General features: G+C 44.8%; 2 protein-coding genes across 4 annotated transcripts in view; one reads left to right on the top strand and one right to left on the bottom strand.

Moving 5' to 3' along the window:
- The window catches only part of CSNK1G2 (casein kinase 1 gamma 2), a 57,100-nt gene extending 54,292 nt beyond the window's left edge, over positions 1-2,808 (bottom strand). For both annotated transcript variants that reach the window (XM_081895696.1, XM_081895698.1), the window contains exon 1: positions 2,693-2,808. The gene's annotated coding sequence lies outside the window, so the exon portion shown is untranslated. The remainder of the gene's footprint in view (positions 1-2,692) is intronic.
- Positions 2,809-10,491: 7,683 nt separating this feature from the next.
- On the top strand, positions 10,492-11,968 carry LOC309361058 (uncharacterized protein). 2 transcript variants are annotated; one of them, XM_081896011.1, is made up of 4 exons: positions 10,492-10,780; positions 10,901-11,203; positions 11,308-11,384; positions 11,683-11,968. In XM_081896011.1, the coding sequence occupies exons 2-4, from the start codon at positions 10,905-10,907 to the stop codon at positions 11,811-11,813; spliced, it is 507 nt and encodes a 168-aa protein (XP_081752137.1). In that variant the 5' UTR covers positions 10,492-10,780; positions 10,901-10,904; the 3' UTR covers positions 11,814-11,968. The 2 variants fall into 2 exon arrangements, 1 of the variants encoding a protein (XP_081752137.1); XR_014164341.1 differs by having other exon boundaries at positions 10,492-10,579; positions 10,713-10,780; positions 10,901-11,968.
- The last annotated feature ends 7,039 nt before the right edge of the window (positions 11,969-19,007 follow it).

The following is a 19,007-nucleotide window of genomic DNA, read 5'->3' as shown; positions in this document are numbered from 1 at the left end:
GCTGATGGGAAAGGCTGTAGTTCTGTGACAGGTGGGTGGGTTCAGCCCCCACCTTCCTGTTTAAAACCACAAAAACACTGTGGACTAGAGTCTTAGCTTACTTTCAAAGGAAATGGTGTACCTTAGTACCTTGCATTTAAAAGGGCATTTCCAGGCTCAGCTGGCAGAGGTGCCTTGCCTAAAACCCCAGAGGGCGGCTGCCAGTCAGTGCAGCAGGTGAATGGTTCGACTCTGTCAAAGGCAGTGTGGTGTAGTGGTTAAGAGCGGTAGAATCGTAATCTGGTGAGCCGGATTCACGTCCCCGCTCCTCCACATGTGGTTTTCCATTATTCCGTGTATTGCAAATGTTGAAGCCCTGGGTCATGGGTTCGAGTCCCACACTGGGCAAAAAGATTCCCGCATTGGGTTGGACTAGATGACCCTTGTGGTCCCTTCCAACTCTTTAAACAATTTCCCTTAGCCTGCATGGGAACAAAACAAAACTTCTCCAGTGTCTTGTCAAGCTGTTCAGAAAAAATAAAGAAAGAAATATTCCTAAGTGAACACGGCTGGCTTCATAAGCCAACCCCTTCTTTCAGAAGTTCCTAAACACATTTTATTTTTGAAACTGTTTCTCGGCATTTCACTCGCTAGGAGGAGGAGGGAGGGGAGAATCTGATGTATTTCCTGGTCAAATGTTCTCCTGCCAGAAGGATTTGGTTTATCCGTTCCAGAAAGGCCTCGCCAGAATATAACAAGACCCAAGATAGTGACTTTGCAAACACAGTTCCGGGCAAATAAATCAGGGTTTTTATATATACAGCCTGCCTAACAGATTGCTTTAAAAACCTGCCACGAAGACACTTTGCATGCACACACACACAGAAGCAGAAACATAACAGGTTAGTGCTTGGAAAATAAAATTACAGAGAGAGCAAGAATCCAAATGGGTGGTCCCCTTTGCTCTGAGCGCCGCAGGCCTGACCCCAGAAGGAATTCCTCCCTATTCCCCCATCTCCAAAACCCACGAGACATTTTGATTTTTGACTGTCTGGGGGCAATTTAGGACGATAAGCAGAGAGAGAGAGAGAGAAAGAAGAGATGTTCCTTGCATAAAAAACCCCAAGGATTCCAAATCCCTTTATGTGTTTCACATCAAAACACTTTTTTTGGGGGGGGGGTTCTTTTTGGGAAGTTGGTAAGTGGCAGGATGAAGAAAATATGCGAATAAAGAAGTAGTTCTTTGCTGTAATAACAAAACAAAAGACTTGCTACAGATAACAGAAGGTTCCAAAGGGGGAGGAAAGCAAACCAGTATTGCAACAGTTAGATTTTTCACTTTTTCTTTTTGCAATGGGGGGGTTGCTTTCCTACTAAGGAGGGATGAAAGAGAAACTCTCAATGAGGAGGAAGAGAAAAGACAAGGCCTGGTCTGAGATGGGTGGAAAGGAAAAAGAGGTGGATTCGCCAAACTGGGGGTTAAAAGGCACTCAGCTACAGCTGCACTGACCCTCATTCCCCCCCCCAAAAAAAACTCCCTTTTTTGTTAAAGGTTCCTTTCATTTCCTCCTTTTGTTTCCCCTCCCCCTCACCTCTCTTTTTTCCCTTCCTTTTCCACGAACACACCCAAGCTATGGATGTTGCTAACCTACTGTTTTGGAAAAAAGGGACTTTTGTGGGGGGGGGTGTTGAGAAAGAGGCCCAGATCCCACAGGGAGGAAAGGGGGAAAATGATAAAAGTAGACTCCCAGAATAACAACTGTTTAGGAGGAATTATTTCCTTGCAGTTGCAATCATCATCATCATCTCATTGCTATATCAAAAGATAAACCTCCAAGTTTGAAACCCTCCACAGTTCAGGAGCCACTTTCCTCCGCTCTTCAAATTGAGGAAGAAAATTTAAAAAGTTTTTTTTGGGGGGGGGGTTCCCAAAAAAGCACTGAAAATATAATACAGCTTCAGCACTGCTCTTTGTTTTGCAAAAACGAAAGAAAGAAGACAAGGGAAGTTCGGAGCAAAACAAATAAGTAGGCCTAGGTCACAGTTACTTCTTTTTTCTTTCTTTTTTTGGGGGAAAGAAAAAAAACGAAGAACAAGCCTCTCTCCCAATTCACACAAACACGTGTCTCTGTCCCACACAACCAAAATCCACTTTTTAAAAAACTGGTCCATCCCGCCCCCCTCTTTAAAGTTGGAAAGGCTTGTGCAAAGGAGGTGGGTATTTTATGAAATTCCCTCCAAGCTAAATGCAAATTCCCCCCCTACAAAAAAATTAAAATACAGTATAAAGGGGAGGCTGCGATGGTGCTTTATTTATTCCTTGGGTGGGAGAGAGAAATTGGGGTGTGTGGAGGAGAGAAATGCAACAGGACCAGCAGGCCTCTCCCTCCCCCTTTTCCAAGTTTTACTCACACCCATCTAAGCCTCCTTCCTTCTCCCCCCTCCCACCAGCAGCCCCCCCACCAATAAATTCCTAATAAAATGTCTATCAACGTGTTGCAATAGGGCTGGATCAAGGTGCAAAAAAGATTAAGACCCCCTTGGCCCAAAATGCAGCTTCCTCTTTCCTACCCCCTCAAAAAAAAATTGCATTGCTGGTGCTTTTTCTGTCCCCCCCCCCAATTGCACCTATATAAAGCAATGCAAATGGGCCCCCCCTCCAAAGCAACAATTAAGCCCTTCCCAAATTAACCCCCCCAAAAAAAAGACTCACCTGGCTTTCTTCCCCCTCCCCCTGGCTCCTCAGGGGTGGGGGCCCCCGGGCCTGCCCCCCTCCAGGCGCCCCATTTGGTGCTCCGCTCTCTTCCAAGCTCTTTCGCCTTCTGAGCAGGGAAGGGACGCCAGCGGCGTAAGGCCCCGCGGCGCTCTATGGCGCTGACGTCACGCCGCCGGCGCAAGCCGCCTTGGTGAATCCCGGGCTACGTTCCGGAGCTGGCTTAGGCGACTCGGACTCGCTCGCTCGCTGGCCCTCCGGGGGGGGGCTCCGCGCAGGCGCAGAAAGGGGCGGGCGGGAGGGGAAGAGGAAGCGGCCGGCGGGCAAAGAGGGGAGAGAGCGGTGGTGCTCTGAGAAACACTTCCGGATCCCCGTTGGAGGGATCGTCCATGTGCGGGGCAAAATCTGGACCATTCGGCCTATGGAATAATTCCATGCCCAGAACTTAACCCATATGTAACTCTGCTTATTTTACGCGCTTATGGGTTATTTTTATTTCATTTCTTAACTTCCATCTCTTGTCATATAGTTGTCTCTTATTTATTGAATATTTTGCAAACAAATTGCAAATAGATAAGAACATGGGCAGGAACATTGTAAGAACCTGCAGTTTCACAGGAGAGTATATTTGAAGTAGGTGAATAAATGAACAAATTCAAGTTAATTTGAATGGGCAAATATTAAAAATGAATATTAAAAAATAAATTTAAGGAACGGCAGGAAGAGGGGGAAGGAAGTCGAGTTTTGAAATGTTGAAATGACTGTAAAATTATTGAAACGTATAAACCTGAAAATAAATAAATAAATAAATAAATGTCTCTTGTTATTTATTGTTATCTCCCTCCCCCATCTCTATCTTTGTGTGTGTGTGTGTGTGTGTGTGTGTGCGTGTATATATGCATATATATACACATATATATACATACACACACACATATATGTATATACATACATATATATATATACACACACACACACACACATATATATATATATACATATATACATATGCAGGTTTTGGTGTCCTCGGGTGTCTTCCCGTGTAAAAGTTGGGGTGTCTAGGCGACGTTTCGACGAGGTCTCACTCGTCATCTTCAGGCTCTTCACATCTTCTTGAGTGATATCCTGAGTACCACTCAAGAAATCACTCAAGATATCCCTCAAGTAATTAAGGAACAAAAGAAGAAAAGGCACACTAGCCTGGGAACTTCCTCTCTGCCCAGAACATTGGAGGCTATACACCACACCCCCTCAACAGTATTTATAGGAACTCAAACACTGAGATCCTGCTCTGTTCCAGTAACAAGAAGCCGAAAGCACCAGCCTGAAGATGACGAGTGAGACCTCGTCGAAACGTCGCCTAGACACCCCAACTTTTACACGGGAAGACACCCGAGGACACCAAAACCTGCATTCCTGTACCCGTGAAAATCTACGAAAGCATATATACATATATATATATGTTGTTAAGTTGTGGGTGAACATATCAGACGACACAGCGATTCTTCAAAGCAGCTCTTTATTTGTAAGCTGGAACAGAACTGAACAGCCAACAGCTCAGCCGGCCTGCTTTTATAGGCAGCCAGCTGTTCACATTGTAGCAACAACAACCCAGGGTTTCCCTCCTAAATTAACTGACATGGACCTGAGTGAAAACTACACACACACACACACACACACACACACACACTCTACTCCTGGTGGTCAGGTGGAGAACTTCAATACATAACATATGTTGTTCTTGTTGTTTAGTCGTGGAAGGAGAGTCGACTGCCTTCCGAGGGATTTTCCTCCCACTGTCAAACAGCTCTTGCTGTCAGAAAGTTCTTCCTGGAGTCGGGATCTCCTTTCTGGTTGCTTGAAGCCAGGGCTTTTAGATAGATCGGTTGGATAGAGTGTGGTGCTAACGGTAACGATAACAAGAACGGTAACGATAACGATCTTATACCCTGCCCATCTGGTCAGCCATCCCCAGCCACACTGGGCGGCTTCCAAGAGGAGAATAAAAGCACAATAAAACATCAAACGTTAAAAACCTCCCTAAAGGTTTTTAAAATTATTTTTTTAAAATTTTTTATTATTTTCCAACACAAATATACAATTATGCCAAATTTTCACAAATTTGATTCTTTTTAGACTTCCTTCGGCTTCTCTGACAATCATCCATAATTTCTTCTCAGTTTACGCATTTCTCTGTTTATATTGCCATTAAACTTCCCTCCCACTCCTGTTTGTTTTTTTAACAATATATCTCTGTTTTCACAGTGCTTCTTGAAATCCCACCAGTGTTGTTTGCACATCACCTGTTCTTTTCAGATATTCAACAAATTTCCCCCAGTCCTCGATGAACTTTTGGTCTTGAAGATATCTAATTTTTCCAGTTAATCTGTCCAACTCTGCATAATCAGTCAGCTTCAGTCTCCAATCTTCTATTGTCGGTATCTCCTCTTGTTTCCATTCCTGGGCCAGTAGAATTCTTGCTGCTGTGGCTGCATTTTGAAAAAGTTTACAGTCTTTTCTTCTAATTTCATTCCCTGTAATTCCTAAAAAGAAAGATCTCTGGTTTCTTTACAAATGTATATTTTAACATCTTTTTCATTTCATTATAGATCATCTCCCAGAAACCCTTCACTTTCTTACATTCCCACCACATATTATAATGCCGCCGGCCCCTGACAGGGCTGCAGGGTGTGGCTCTCATATCCATATCTGGAGGGACAGGGAGCAAAACGTCTCTCTCTCCCCTTTCCCCACCCCATGCAGAATGGCAAGGGGTCTGTGCATCCGGCTGGGAAGAAGGTGGTGGGAGTGTGGAGCCCAGCCAGGGGCTGGCTGTGGGCAGGATCCTTGCACTGCCGGGGGTTGGACTAGATGGCCCTTGGTACCCCTTCCAACTCTGCCATGCTCTGATTCTCTCGAGCAGGGGGAGCAAGATGTAGAAAAAGGGGAGGCACCACCACGCTCCCCCAACAGCCCCCTCTGGCCTGACCCACGGGGGCCTCATCCCAACACACTTTGACCCCCCTGGTTTTATTTTTCTTCATTCAGCTGCCGGACAACCCAGCAGCCTGGCCCCTGTTTGCCAGCTGATGTCACAAAGTGCTGCTTTGCAAGCAAGCCTGATAATGCCCTGCAAGGGGGATGCCTGCCAGAGGACAGAGTTGGGAGAGAGAGATGAATGCTGAAGGTAGGAGGCCCAGAGGAGAAGAGGGGCATATTATTATTATTATTATTATTATTATTATTATTATTATTGTTATTGTTATTAGCGTCACCCGTCACTGGTGCACGGGGCTTGGCTCCTTGGCTTGACTTGTTGACAGCTGTCGATAGCTTGCCAGGTCCCTGCCTCTCAGCAATGCAGCTGTGCAGAATCAGACCCTTTTCACGCTGCAAGAGCCCCAAATGGATGGTGTGTACACAGCCTTTCGTTTTAGGGGAAAGGCTTCTAGTGGGCTACAGCTTTCACGGGGCAGGAGCCTAGTGAGATTTATTTTTAATTATTTATCTGCATCATCGCTGCGTGTGACTCTTGATGAAAAGTAAAGAATTCCTTCCAGTAGCTCCTTAGAGACCAACTAAGTTTGTTATTGGTATGAGTTTTTGTGTGCATGCACACTTCTTCAGATATCTGCATGCACATGAAAGCTCATACCAATAACAAACTTAGTTGGTCTCTAAGGTGCTACTGGAAGGAAATTTTTTTATTATGTTTCGACTATGGCAGACCAACCTGTAACTAGAACCTTGACAAAAAGGTCCCTGCCCCAAGGGGCGTACAATCTTTTTTATGAAACAGGCAGGGAACAGAGAACGGTTGAGGTCCAGGGTGGATCCTGAGTCCTCCTGCGACACGTAAGTCAGAGTCTCTGAGTTTAGACTTTGGGATTCCCGGACATTTCCCAATCAGCCCCTTCTTCCCCTTTTCTGCAATATGGCAATGGAGGTGATGCTATTACAATTCCAAAGGGAATGTCAAGCAGGGAGGGAGGGGGAAGAGAGAGAGTGGGATTCTGGTGGAGACGGAAGATGGAAGGAGGCTTGGAAAGGGAGTTTGAAGGGGGGCAGGTGAGAGTCGTTGAGAGCGGTGGGTTCTAGAAGGGGGCATAAGGGGGGGCTGGAGCTGAGCTGGACTGAGAAGCAGCAGAACAGCCGCCATTGCTGTGAGAATGTGGCGGCAGGAGGATTCGCTTTGTTCAGGGCTTGGCTTCTACAGAAATGGTACCTCAGGTTAAGAACTTTGCTTCAGGATACTTCAGGATGAGGACAGAAATTGCGCAACGGTGGCACGGTGACAGCGGGAGACCCCAATAGCTAAAGTGGCACCTCAGGTTAAGAACAGTTTCAGGTTAAGAACGGACCTCCAAAACGAATTAAGTTCTTAACCTGAGATACCACTGTACTGCTGAAGCCCAGATGCCTCACACCCCACCTCCAAGCTTCACAGAACTGGGCTATGCCTGATTATTGTCTCCCAAAGCAACTTGTTGTTGTTGTTTAGTCGCTTAGTCGTGTCCGCCTCTCCATGACCCCCTGGACCAGAGCACGCCAGGCCCTCCTGTCTTCCACTGCCTCCCACAGTTTGGTCAAACTCATGCTGGTACCTTCGAGAACACTGTCCCACCATCTCATCCTCTGTCGTCCCCTTCTCCTTGCGCCCTCCATCTTTCCCAACATCAGGGTCTTTTCCAGGGAGTCTTCTCTTCTCATGAGGTGGCCAAAGTACTGGAGCCTCAGCTTCAGGATCTGTCCTTCCAGTGAGCACTCAGGGATGATTTCCTTCAGAATGGAGAGGTTTGATCTTCTTGCAGTCCACGGGACTCTCAAGAGTCTCCTCTAGCACCAGAATTCAAAAGCATCCATTCTTTGGCGATCAGCCTTCTTGATGGTCCAGCTCTCACTTCCATACATCAATACTGGAAAAACCATAGCTTTAACTATACAGACCTTTGTTGGCAAGGTGATGTCTCTGCTTTTTAAGATGCTGTTTAGGTTTGTCTTTGCTTTTCTCCCAAGAAGCAGGCGAGTTTTAATTTCATGACTGCTGTCACCATCTTCAGTGATCATGGAGCCCAAGAAAGTAAAATCTCTCACTGCCTCCATTTCTTCCCCTTCTCTTTGCCAGGAGGTGATGGGCCCAGTGGTTAGTTTTTTTGATGTTGAGCTTCAGACCATATTTTGCACTCTCCTCTTTCACCTTCATTAAAAGGTTCTTTAATTCCTCCTCACTTTTTGCCATCAAGGTTGTGTCATCTGCATATCTCTGGTCTCTGGTTGCTCTGCCCCTTCGAAATCCAGCTTGCACTTCTGGGAGTTCTCGGTCCACATACTGCTTGAGCCTTCCTTGTAGAATTTTAAGCATAACCTTGCTAGCGTGTGAAATGAGTGCAATTGTGTGGTACATGTAGTTGGAGCATTCTTTGGCACTGCCCTTCTTTGGGATTGGGATGTAGACTGATCTTCTCCAATCCTCTGGCCATTGCTGAGTTTTCCAAACTTGCTGTCATATTGAGTGTAGTACCTTAACAGAAGCTTCTTTTAAAAATTTAAATAGTTCAGCTGGAATATCATCACTTCCACTGGCCTTGTTATTAGCAGTGCTTTCTAAGGCCCATTTGACTTCACTCTCCAGGATGTCTGGCTCAAGGTCAGCAACCACACTACCTGGGGTATATGAGACATCCATTTCTTTCTGGTATAGTTCCTCTGTGTATTCTTGCCACCTCTTCTTAATGTTTTCTGCTTCTGTTTGGTCCTTACCACTTTTGTCCTTGGTAATCTTTGAACGAAATGTTCCTTTCATATCTCCCATTTTCTTGAACAGATCTCTGTTTTTTCCCATTCTATTGTTTTCCTCTGTTTCTTTGCATTGCTCGTTTAAGAAGGCCCTATTGTCTCTCCTTACTATTCTTTGGAAATCTGCATTCAATTTCCTGTATCTTTCACTATCTCCCTTGCATTTTGCTTGCCTTCTTTCCCCCGCTATTTGTAAGGCCTCATCGGACAGCCACTTTGCTTTCTTGCATTTCCTTTTCATTGGGATGGTTTTCGTTGCTGCCTCCTGTATAATGTTGCGAGCCTCCATCCATAGTTCTTCAGGCACTCTGTCCACCAAATCTAAACCCTTAAACCTGTTCCTCACTTCCACTGTGTATTCATAAGGGATTTGATTTAGATTGTATCTTACCGGCCCAATGGTTTTTCCTACTTTCTTCAGTTTAAGCTTGAATTTTGCTATAAGAAGCTGATGATCTGAGCCACAGTCAGCTCCAGGTCTTGTTTTTGCTGACTGTATAGAGCTTCTCCATCTTTGGCTGCAGAGAATATAATCAATCTGATTTCGATGCTGCCCATCTGGTGATGTCCATGTGTAGAGTCGTCTCTTGTGTTGTTGGAAAAGCGTGTTTGTGATGACCAGCTTGTTCTCTTGACAGAACTCTATTAGCCTTTGCCCTGCTTCGTTTTGATCTCCAAGGCCAAACTTGCCAGTTGTTCCTTTTATCTCTTGACTCCCTACTTTAGCATTCCAATCCCCTATGATGAGAAGAACATCCTTCTTTGGTGTCACTTCTATAAGGTGTTGTAAGTCTTCATAGGATTGGTCAATTTCAGTTTCTTCAGCGCCAGTAGTTGGTGCATAAACTTGGATTACTGTGATGTTGAAAGGTCTGCCTTGGATTCGTATCGAGATCATTCCATCATTTTTGAGACTGCATCCCAGTACAGCTCTCGCCACTCTTTTGTTGACTGTGAGGGCCACTCCATTTCTTTTACGGGATTCTTGCCCACAGTAGTAGATATAATGGTCATCCGAACTGAATTCGCCCATTCCCGTCCATTTTAGTTCACTGATGCCCAGGATGTCAGTATTTATTCTTGCCATCTCATTTTTGACCACATCCAGCTTACCAAAGTTCATGGTTCTTACATTCCAGGTTCCTATGCAATATTTTTCTTTACAGCATTGGATTTTCCTTTCGCTTCCAGGCATAGCCGCAACTGAGCGACATTTCAGCTTTGGCCCAGCCGCTTCATCAGATCTGAATCCACTTGTACTTGTCCTCCACTCTTCCTCAGTAGCATGTTGGACGCCTTCCGACCTGAGGGGCTCATCTTCCAGCCTCATAACTTTTATATGCCTGTTGTCTTTGTCCATGGAGTTTTCTTGGCAGGGATACTGGAGTGGCTTGCCGGTTCCTGCTCCAGGTGGATCACGTTTGGTCAAAACTCTCCACTATGACCTGTCCATCTTGGGTGGTCCTGCATGGCATGGCTCATAGCTTCTCTGAGTTATTCAAGCCCCTTCGCCACGGCAAGGCAGTGATCCATGAAGGAGCCCAAAGCAACTACTCTATTCCAAACTTATTCACTCTATTATCATGCGTTGGCAAAAGACTGTTCTGAATTTGTAGGGGACACCTCTAAACCCTAGAAAGAAAGAAATGGTAGGATGTGGACGATTTGGAGTATTCAGGGAAAGGCACCTAGCAGGCTTCAGCTTGCACGGGGCAGGAGCCTGGTGAAATTACAGCAAAATCCAGAGGTATGTTGTGACCTTGTGTGGCAGGGGAAATGTTTCCCAGTGATCCCAAGCCGGATTTAGAGATCCTGTACTTTTATGAAGAGGGTTTCTCTGTAGTCCAGGCAGGGCCCTAGCTAGGGGTTGGTGAGGTGGGCCCCTGCCAGGTGTGGAGGTGAGGGGTGGGGCACAAAATTGACTCCAAAATTTGTCCATCAACATGTCTAAATATAGAGGTGATAATAATGAATATTATCATCTGTATATTTATTTGGTTCCAACTCCTCCAAGCAATCAGACTAACAGAACTTGTTTCTTCCTTAGGCGAGAGGCCCGCCAGTACGAGGGGGGAAAGGCTCCCACTTCAGGTAAGTGGAAATGCCAACAGAGTGCCCCATATTTTAGGAATGTTTCCTTCCTGTGTCCCCCCTCCCTCATGCGCCAGACTGGTGCTATCATCTGGGATCCAGGCGCTTGCTGATTCCTCCGTTTCCTTTGCAGGGAGGGAGCCTTTCCCCAACGTCTACTTCGTGCTGGCGAAATCCCTGGAGGGACGTGGCGAACATCAGGTACTGGGACAGAAGGAAGGGTCCTTGTGGAACTTCTTTTAGGGGGTCATCAAATATGGGGCAGTAGTTTTTCATCCGCCCCAGCCCCTACTCATCAGATATTTTCTGCTTCCTCCACAGGACCATGCCTCCAGGGATGAGGCTCCAGCACCTGCTCCCGGGATCAAAAATGACAGACCATCGCGGCGGTTCCCAGTGGCTGATCCTGATCCTCGCCTGCCTCACCCTCCGTCGGTTCTCCGTACGGGCATGGCTCCTTCCCGGCACAGAAGCAGCAGTCAAGGTTTCCCCCCATCAAAAACACCTCAAGGGTGATTCCGGAGCCGGGGGAGACTTTGGCTGCTGCCTCTGTGCCGGGCCGGTTGGGGCGGAGCCCAGATGCCCGTACGGAGGAGTTCAGGGTGGGGCAGTTAATAAGATCAGGTAGGAGGAAATGCCCCCTTCTCAGATCCCCACCCTCCTGCCCCAGACTGGGGCTCGCGTGGCTGGGAGCCAGGCTCCGGCTGATGTCTCCCTTTGTTTTGCAGCGAGGAGAAGGTTCAGCCTGGGAGCCGCCGCATCCCGGGAGGGACTGGAGCCGAGACAACGGTCTCTCGCCTCACAGGTAAGGGGACAGGGGGGTTTATTGCTTTGCTGCTCTATGCTTTGCCGCTTGCGATTTGCGGGTTTGGGGGGGCGTGGGCAGGGGGCGCGTCGGAATGTCACCCCCCTTCGGGATGGCACTTGGGGCAGCCCGCCCCCCCTGCCCCCCCATCGGTACGCCCCTGGCCACAAACAGGATTCGAGCCCAAGAGCCCTCTGCTCACCTGGGACTTCCTGCAACGACTTCTTGAAGCCCCGTCCCTGGTTGTTTGGTCAGTGACAGACCATTCACACATTCAGGGATTTCTTCTTTCTTGCAGGGTATGTCCTCTGCACCGCTGTGGCTGCTGCTGAACCCCCCCCAAAAAATAATACAGGTAAGAGGGAGAAGGGAGAATTTGCATGGAGCGGGGAGAACACTCTGCTCCAGACTTCCAGACCAACTCTCTGACTTAAAATCATGGTGTTCCTACGAGAGTTGGTATCAAAATAACATGGAAGCAGTACAGAAATGGATACGGCGGAGCTATAGCTGATAAGGAATGCAGTGCTCAAGGTTTGGGCAAGGAGGACAGACCTGGGCTAAAGCAAGTCTTCTTCTCCCACAGGCCAGTTGTGCTGCCCTCAGAGAGCGTTGACTGGCCAGCGTCAGTGGCAACCGCCTGGCCTGGGTCAGCCATGATAACACTGTGTCGGTTACAGATGCCTCCCAAAACATGATGATCTTGCAACTGAAATCAGAATTCCTCCCATTGCTGAGTGTGTCGTTCGTCTCGGAGAACAGTGTGGTTGCCCCCGCTGGCCATGATTGCTGCCCGATGCTCTTCAACTGTGACGACCGTGCTACCCTCACCTTTGTCTCCAAGCTGGACATTCCCAAGCAGAGCATACAACGCAATATTTCGGCCATGGAACGTTTCCGCAACATGGACAAGAGAGCCACTATGGAGATCTCAACACTACTTTGGAGACGCTGCATCAGAACAGCATCACCCAAGTGTCTATTTATGAGGTGGACAAACGAGATTGCCGCCAGTTCTGCACCACTGGTATTGATGGAGCAATGGCCATCTGGGACTTCAAGACATTAGAGTCCTCGATCCAGGGGCTACAGAGCATGTAAATCTGGCTCTCTGTTCTCTAGCAAGACAACTCGTTCTGGCACCTGCACAGACTTGAAAAGGGATGGTGAAGATAGGTCACTTTTTGAAGCACTGTGAAAATGACGACTTGGTGGATTTTTTTCCTTTTCATCCCCCAGTTTTGGTGAAATGTGTTGGTTTGAAAATCAGCTGTGATTGTGGTATGTATTTGGCTTTGTTTTTATTATTATTATTGGTTGTTGCATTCCATTCTTTGCCAAAGCGGCTCCTTAAAATAGTTTATTGAAGGAAGTATGAATCACTAACTTAAAAGAAGAATTTTGTGTAAACATGTCTGCTAGAACCGAAAAAAATAAAGAAAAAGGGGGGGGAAAGCAAGTTGTGCTGATAACTCTGTATCTGTTTCTCTTATGGGAAATATTCCACCTGGAAACTTTGGTGAATTTCTGAAAAGTTTTTTTCTTGGAAAATGTACAACTAGACCATGAGTCAAACCAAAACCACATGTCTTGTATGAAGTCGATGTCTATATTAAAAGTGTTCTCTTGTGGCTGACAAAGAGTCCTGTGTTGGTTGTCACTGGGCATTTTGCAACACTGATTTGTGGGCAGAAGCTTCATGTCAGTATTTTAAATTAGCCAGGCGCATTTTGCACCTGCCTGTCTGCCACTGGTGATACCCGGGAGCCAGGATGGTGTCTGGGAATAATTGGTGTCACCATCTGCAGTGATCATGGAGCCCAAGAAAGTAAAATCTCTCACTGCCTCCATTTCTTCCCCTTCTATTTGCTAGGAGGTGATGAGACCAGTGGCCATGATTTTAGTTTTTTTGATGTTGAGGTAGTCTACAGCAAAAATTTGAGAGTGTGCCTTGTCTCCTGTTCGTCAAGATACAGTGGTACCTTGGTTTTAGAACAGCTTAGTTTATAAACAACTTGGATTAAGAACACTGCAAACCCGGAAGTAGGTGTTTTGGTTTGTGAACTTTGTCTTGGAAGCAGAACATGTTGAGTGTGTTCCATTTGTAAATTGAGTACCCTGCTGCTATGGGAAAGCATGCCTTGGTTTACGAACACTTTGGTTTAAGAACAGACTTCCAGAACGGATTAAGTTCATAAAAGAAGGTACCACTGTACCTGATAACACTTATTGATAGAATTATTTAAAGAAATATTATGGTATGGTGAACTTGCAAGTGGGATTTGAGCTATGAACAACAGAAGTAATTAGATTACAATACTGTGGTTATGATTTAATAGCTATTAAGAGAGGAAGGGGGAAAACAACAACTCCAAGGAAAACAGGGTGTGAAGTTGATAAAAATAAGAGAAAATATGAATTTGTGTTTTGACTCCATATGTGAAGAATGTTGAAACTTAAAAAAAGAGAATTGGGGGGGGGGAGGAGACTCTGCTCCTCATGATCTTGAACAAAGAGATGGTTTTAAGTGGAAACCTGCGATGGGGCCTTATTATACAGTTAGACTGCTGGTCCCATCTGGATCAGTACTGTCTACACTAATCGGCAGGTGCTTTCCAGGATTTCAGATGAGGGGCATTCCCAGTCCTGGCAATGATCAGAGTTTGCACACGGGACCTTCTGGAAGGCAAGCAGGTGTTCTGCCAGTGAGCTACCCAAACTCCACAGGATAGAAAGTTGAAAAAGTGTGAATTGCTCGCTAATGCCCGTTAGAAACTGCGCTTGCAATTCTTGATTTGGGAATAAGCCTATGGTCCAGGGATACGGGTGGTGCTGTGGGTTAAACCCCAGAGCCTAGGACTTGCCGGTCAGTGGTTCGAATCCCCACGACGGGGTGAGCTCCCGTTGCTTGGTCCCTGCTCCTGCCAACCTAGCAGTTCGAAAGCATGTCAAGTGCAAGTAGATAAATAGGTACCACTCCAGCAGGAAGGTAAACGGCGTTTCCGTGCGCTGCTCTGGTTCGCCAGAAGCGGCTTGTCATGCTAGCCACATGACCCGGAAGCTCCCTTGGCCAATAAAGCGAGATGAGCGCCGCAACCCCAGAGTCGGCTACGACTGGACCTAATGGTCAGGGGTCACTTTACCTTTGCCTGGGGGATTTACTTCCAGAGAAGCGTTCCTTATACAATTTTTAAATTATCATTTATTTGCACTCTTTTAAGCATCTGCTAATTTTAAAAATTCTTTTAAAACCATTCTTTTAAAACCCATTTAAAAACAAGCAAACCTTGGGTTTACTCCATCAGGAAAGTTGCCCCCCTGCCAAAAAAGAGCTAGAAGGTGTGATTCGGTTTAAGGTCTGCAACAAAAGGAAATGTCTCATTCTGCCTGCTTTACTTAACACTAGGCAAAATTTTGCATTCTCCACTCTCGTATGGGAAGCGTCCCATCGGATCCCGGTGTAATGGCTGCTGGGAAATCCTCGCTTCTTTTCTTTATCTCTTTCCTTTTGAGGAAGAGGCGGAAGAGACGACGTAAAGTGGGAGGGGCTGGGAAGGAAATGAGGTTTTGCGGCAACAAGGCGGGGGAGGCTGCTTTGCGACAGTGTCGGGACTTACGGCAGCTCGTTAACCCTTTCCGTTCCGGTAAAAGTTTCCAGCTCTTTCCTATAGCAGTTTGTTTTTCTATTGATTTAGGAATCCTCTAGGTTAGATTACTGCAACGCGTTATCTGAATTCTGAATCACAGAATCATAGAGTGGGAAGGGATCCCATGGGTCATCTAGTCCAACCCCCCTGCAATGCAGGAATCTTTAGCCCAAGCTGGGGCTCGAACCCACGACCCTGATATTGGATCTCATGACAGTTTTGGAAGCTTAAGCTGGTGCAGAATTTGGTGGCAAGACAGTTTGAGCATATTGCACCGATCCTGACCTGATTGCACAGGCTGCCTATCGGCTTCAAAGTGCTGGTTTTGACCTATAAAGCCATAATAATAATAATAATAATAATAATAATTTTATTTATACTCCATCCATATGGCTGTGTTGTACATTCTTTCACCTTTGGTGGACGTGCCCAAGGATTAAGGCTTTCTGGGAGATGATCTATAATGAAATGAAAAAGGTATTTAAGTATACCTTCCTGGAAAAAAACAGAGACCTTTCTCCTGGGCATGGTCGGCCAATCGGTGCCAAAGAAGGATAGAACTTTCTTTATGTATGCTACAACAGCAGCAAGAATACTTATCGCAAAGTATTGGAAGACACAAGATTTACCCACCCGGGAAGAATGGCAGATGAAGGTGATGGACTACATGGAACTGGCGGAAATGACTGGCAGAATCCGAGACCAGGGAGAAGAGTCGGTGGAAGAAGACTGGAAGAAATTTAAAGACTATTTGCAGAAACATTGTAAAATTAATGAATGTTAAAATGATGTCAGATTGAAATGAAGTGGTTTTAGCAACAAGGTTAAAAAGAACATGTAAAGATAGATTGACAATAGATGAAAATATAAAGTTATAATGTGTTAAGATATAGAATTAAGATTAAAACAAAGAGGGAAAGGATTTGCTGAATTAAATATCTGAACTGGAATACAAAAAGGAGGTGTGAGGAGGTCAGGGAAATAAGTAAATGAAATATAAGGTATGAAAAGATGGATTTGTTTTTAACTGTTTTTTTATTTCTTCTTTTTGTATTTTGTATTTTTTTTCCCTTGTATTTTTGTATCTTTTTATTTTTCTTTTTTTCTTATTCTTTTGTTACTTACTTTGTAACTTTTTTCTTATTGTAAAACTTTAATAAATATATCTTTAAAAAACAAAGAAACATTAAAAACTCCAGATGTCTTCTAAAAGTTGTATAGTTGTATATTTCCTTGACATCTGCCAGGAGGGCATTCAACAAGGTGGGTGCCACCACTGAGAAGGCCCTGTGCCTGGTTCCGTGTGTTAACGGAGAAATCCGAGGGCTCCCTTGGACAAAAAACAAGGAGACCAGCCAGGAATACCAGAGCAAAACAGCAGTCAGTAGGCTTGGTCTTTATTGAAGACTGGACTCCTACCTGCCACCAGGTGGAACAAGATGGAAGCCCTGAACAAAAGAAGACCCCAACTTTTATTAGCTGCTAATCCCCATGTTACATCCCCCCAAAAACTACATCACTAATGCATCATGGTTACATCATGAAAGGGGAGGTCTGGTGGCAGGAATCTGAGCATCCTGGACCCTGCCCCATAGTTCCCCTTGCCTTCCACCAAACACCCATCAAGTGGAACAAAAGAGATCTTTACATTTCCCTGTTTCCCAGCCAAGTTCATCCCACCCTTTTGCCTTCATCTGGGTTTGTTCTTTCTGGAATGGCTACCTGTCTGGCACTCAGGTATCAGGATGCGAGGAATTATCACTCAGGCAGAGGGGCTGCTGAGTAGCTGAGCTCACAGGTCTATAGGAATTTCTGAAGTTTTCCCAGTGAGCCAGTACATAGAGACATTGATCAGTGAATTCTTACATTTGGTATCGTGCAGCAAAGGCCCTTTGAATAGATAGGAAGAAACTGTGACGAAATGTTTTGTGGGGGCAAATCACAAAAGTCACAAAAGTGATTGTGCTGGTTTTGGTAGTGGGCTGCATGTGCCTGATATCTGCTGGAGGGGCAACCCCCCCAACCTATACAACACCTGTAACCTCACTTTATTAATCACACCAATATTAAGGAGAGCATGAGGATCTGAATCTCAGGGCCGGGATTCGAACCCCACGTTGGGTCAAAGATTCCTGCATTGCAGGGGGTTGGGCTGGATGACCCCAGGGGTCCCTTCCAACCCTACAATTTTATGATTCTGTAAATATGTAGGTGGGCTAGGCTGTCAGGATCTAGAGGACTGGTGTTACTGGGAGACCCATAATTTGGGGTTCCCTGTGTGCAGAAGGGGGAATATCTGAGTTTATGCTGAAATGAGACTGCATTTTAATGTTGCGTTTTAATATTGTTTTTAAAGTTTTATTTAAATCAATTGTTTAATATCTGGTGTTAGCTGCCCTGAGCCCGGTCTTGGCTGGGGAGGGCAGGGTATAAATAATAATTATTATTATTACTATTATTATTATTAATCCACCCCACAAACGGATACATGCCTTCCAAACTCTGGGTGTCTCTATCCCCATATTCTCTAAATGAGGCCACTCAAAACCTCCCCATTTTGAACTCCTTTTCAGTGTACGTGTGGACATATCAAATGCCCCCCTCAAAACTAACCTCGTGGTTGTTTTATTTTTAAGCAAAATCACATTTGTTCCATTCACATTTCACACCTTTTGTGTTTTTTTTTTTTTTACAGTATGGGAAATGTCATTTCATGTATCCCTCCCTCAAAAGACTTTTCATGGGTAGAGAATCATAGAATCAAAGAATTGTAGAGCAGGAATATTTCGCCCCACCTGGGGCTCGAAATCACGACCCTGAGACAAACCTTTTAAATAAACCATAAATACCCCTCTCCAAAACATGATATCTCTCTGTCTCAAGTCTGTGCGTTTTCAAAGTGAACACTTACTCATACAATGTACAGTATCTGGGATATTTCATTTATGTTATGAACTTTATCGAGCTGTCACATGGTATGGAATAATATTTTTTTTAAGCACTGTATCTTATCTTATTTACTTTATGAACTCTACCTAGCTAGGAAACGGCGCTTTTAAAGCAAACATTTATTTGCACTGCACACCCCCAATATGTTTATCTGGATATTTACAGGAGTAGTTTGTAAGATAAACTATACCACATATAAGATAGCGTATGTTTAAAGGAAGCAATAATTTATACTTCCTTGTGTGCTCTCTCTATTTGGCTATAAATAAATAGTTTATATGTATTTTCTATACTTAATATAGAAAACCTCTATCTTCAGTACATTTTATTTTATTTTATTGCTGATGCAAATAAAGATAAACTATCTTATATTTTTAAAAACATTAAGGTAAGATAGCATGCTTTACGTTGCATGGAAAATATATATTGTGCATTCGGCCGACCCCTGTGGTACAGTGTCTCTGCTTATAGCACTAACGTGTATTGTGCTATAGATACTGTAATATATAACTCATTTATAAGGTACACTGTCTATAACAATATAACTATTTCACTCTGCCATGTCTTCCATTATCTTCTTCTTCTTCTTAAGGAAAAATTCACAACCCTCATTTAAATACATGCAAAGCAACAACAGCAACACTGAAACAGACTGACTTGATCTTAACAGAATTAAAATTGAAGCCTTAACAGAATTAAAATGCAAAGAGATTGCAATAAAAAGAAGGTGGCCTTTCGTGAATAGCGGCATTTGCGTGCTTTTTGTGTTTTAAAGGAAACATTTGGTATTTGCACTGCTAATTGCGATGAGAGCTATAGATAAGAATCATTATAAAAAATGAACATACAGTATATATTTTAAGAGAGACAAGTAGATGTGCTTTTAAACGGACATTTATATTTCATATACTGTAATGCTGTGTAGGGACAATGGACAAGCCTGCGCCTGTGTGCTTTCAAACAGATATTTACGTATTATATACTGTATTATGTATAGATGGACGAGTCTGTGTTCGTGCGCATTCAA

The sequence above is a fragment of the Podarcis melisellensis genome (assembly GCF_964234715.1).
Source record: "Podarcis melisellensis genome assembly, chromosome: 18".
NCBI lineage: Eukaryota > Metazoa > Chordata > Lepidosauria > Squamata > Lacertidae > Podarcis > Podarcis melisellensis.
This window is presented reverse-complemented; position numbering and strand designations above follow the sequence as displayed.